This window comes from Rhinopithecus bieti, unplaced genomic scaffold (genome assembly GCF_001698545.2).
Source record: "Rhinopithecus bieti isolate Rb0 unplaced genomic scaffold, ASM169854v2 repeat_9088, whole genome shotgun sequence".
In the NCBI taxonomy this organism is placed as follows: Eukaryota; Metazoa; Chordata; class Mammalia; order Primates; family Cercopithecidae; genus Rhinopithecus; species Rhinopithecus bieti.
Window position 1 is genome coordinate 1 of NW_016833476.1, and position 1,279 is coordinate 1,279.

The window sequence follows — 1,279 nt, forward strand, 5'->3', positions numbered from 1 at the left end:
AGGGGCTGAAGGCCTCAAAACCTTAGCCCGGGGAGATGCCCTTAGGTGTGGTACCAGAGAGGTCTGTGGCCTCAAATGTCCTGCGTCCTCTCCCTGCCCCTTGCTGAGCCAGGTCCTTCGTATCTACAATGTCCTGGACATGAAGAACACGACCTGCCAGGACCTGCAGATAGAAGTGACAGTCAAAGGCCACGTCGAGTACACAAGTGAGTGTGGGGCTTGGGAGGCCTCGGGGCCTGGCAGGGGCTGGTGCAAGGAGCCAGGTGGCCATCCCAGCCCTCCTCACAATGCTTCCCTGTTCAGTGCAAGCAAACGAGGACTATGAGGACTATGAGTACGATGAGCTTCCAGCCAGGGACGACCCAGGTGCCCCTCTGCAGCCCGTGACACCCCTGCAGCTGTTTGAGGGTCGGAGGAACCGCCGCAGGAGGGAGGCGCCCAAGGTGGTGGAGGAGCAGGAGTCCAGGGTCCACTACACCGTGTGCATCTGGTGGGCGCCAGGAGCTGCCCTGGGCCAGGGGAGGGAGGGCAGGACCCAGGCTGGGACTGGGCTTCTGGAACCCGCGCAGGTAGAACCTGGACGACAGGTCACATGTCTCCACAGGCGGAACGGCAAGGTGGGGCTCTCTGGCATGGCCATCGCAGACATCACCCTCCTGAGTGGATTCCACGCCCTGCGTGCTGACCTAGAGAAGGTGTGGTCAGACCCCAGGGCAACCCCCTCTGCCCGGGTGCCGAGCCCTGTCATGTGCAGGGCCTGTGACCTGTGACCACCTCCCCTTTTCCACAGCTGACCTCCCTCTCTGACCGTTATGTGAGTCACTTTGAGACCGAGGGGCCCCACGTCCTGCTGTATTTTGACTCGGTGAGTGGGGAGAGGTGACGTAGGAATGGACTCGATGGCACTGGGTGTACTGAGTGTGTGTTAGGAGGTTTCTCAGGAGACAGCTCTGTCAGCGGCCGGTGCTCTTGGGGACTTGATGTCATCAGCGAGAAGGAGGAGGATGTGAGCCTGTGAGACACAGCAGAGTAAGGGGCAGACGTGCAGGTGGCAGGGGCCAGTGCCAGTCAGCGGGGACCCTCGGGGATTGAGAGGGATGCTTCGTAAAGCCGGTTTTATTCAGCTTGAGGGGCTGCCTTTGTTTTTTTGTTGAACTTCCTTTTTTTTTTATATTAAAGTATATTTTCTTTTACAAAGTGACAGTGGCCATAGATGACAGCTGTATTTGTCTTTTCACGGCCTTATTTGGCTAAAATAGTTATCAACCCTCTTATGGCC

At 57.9% G+C, this 1,279-nt stretch overlaps 1 protein-coding gene across 1 annotated transcript; it reads left to right on the top strand.

Annotated features, from left to right (window-relative positions):
* The first annotated feature begins 23 nt into the window (after positions 1 to 23).
* Positions 24 to 1,273, top strand: LOC108524623 (complement C4-B-like). The gene is made up of 4 exons (XM_017865707.1): positions 24 to 206; positions 304 to 490; positions 605 to 695; positions 791 to 1,273. The coding sequence occupies exons 1-4, from the start codon at positions 140 to 142 to the stop codon at positions 881 to 883; spliced, it is 438 nt and encodes a 145-aa protein (XP_017721196.1). The 5' UTR covers positions 24 to 139; the 3' UTR covers positions 884 to 1,273.
* The last annotated feature ends 6 nt before the right edge of the window (positions 1,274 to 1,279 follow it).

Coding starts and splice junctions, on each gene's coding strand:
- LOC108524623 (XM_017865707.1), top strand. CDS start 140: ATGAAGAACACGACCTGCCAGGACCTGCAGATAGAAGTGACAGTCAAA. Junction 207..303: donor AGGCCACGTCGAGTACACAA/GTGAGTGTGGGG, acceptor TTCCCTGTTCAG/TGCAAGCAAACGAGGACTAT. Junction 696..790: donor TGCGTGCTGACCTAGAGAAG/GTGTGGTCAGAC, acceptor CCTTTTCCACAG/CTGACCTCCCTCTCTGACCG.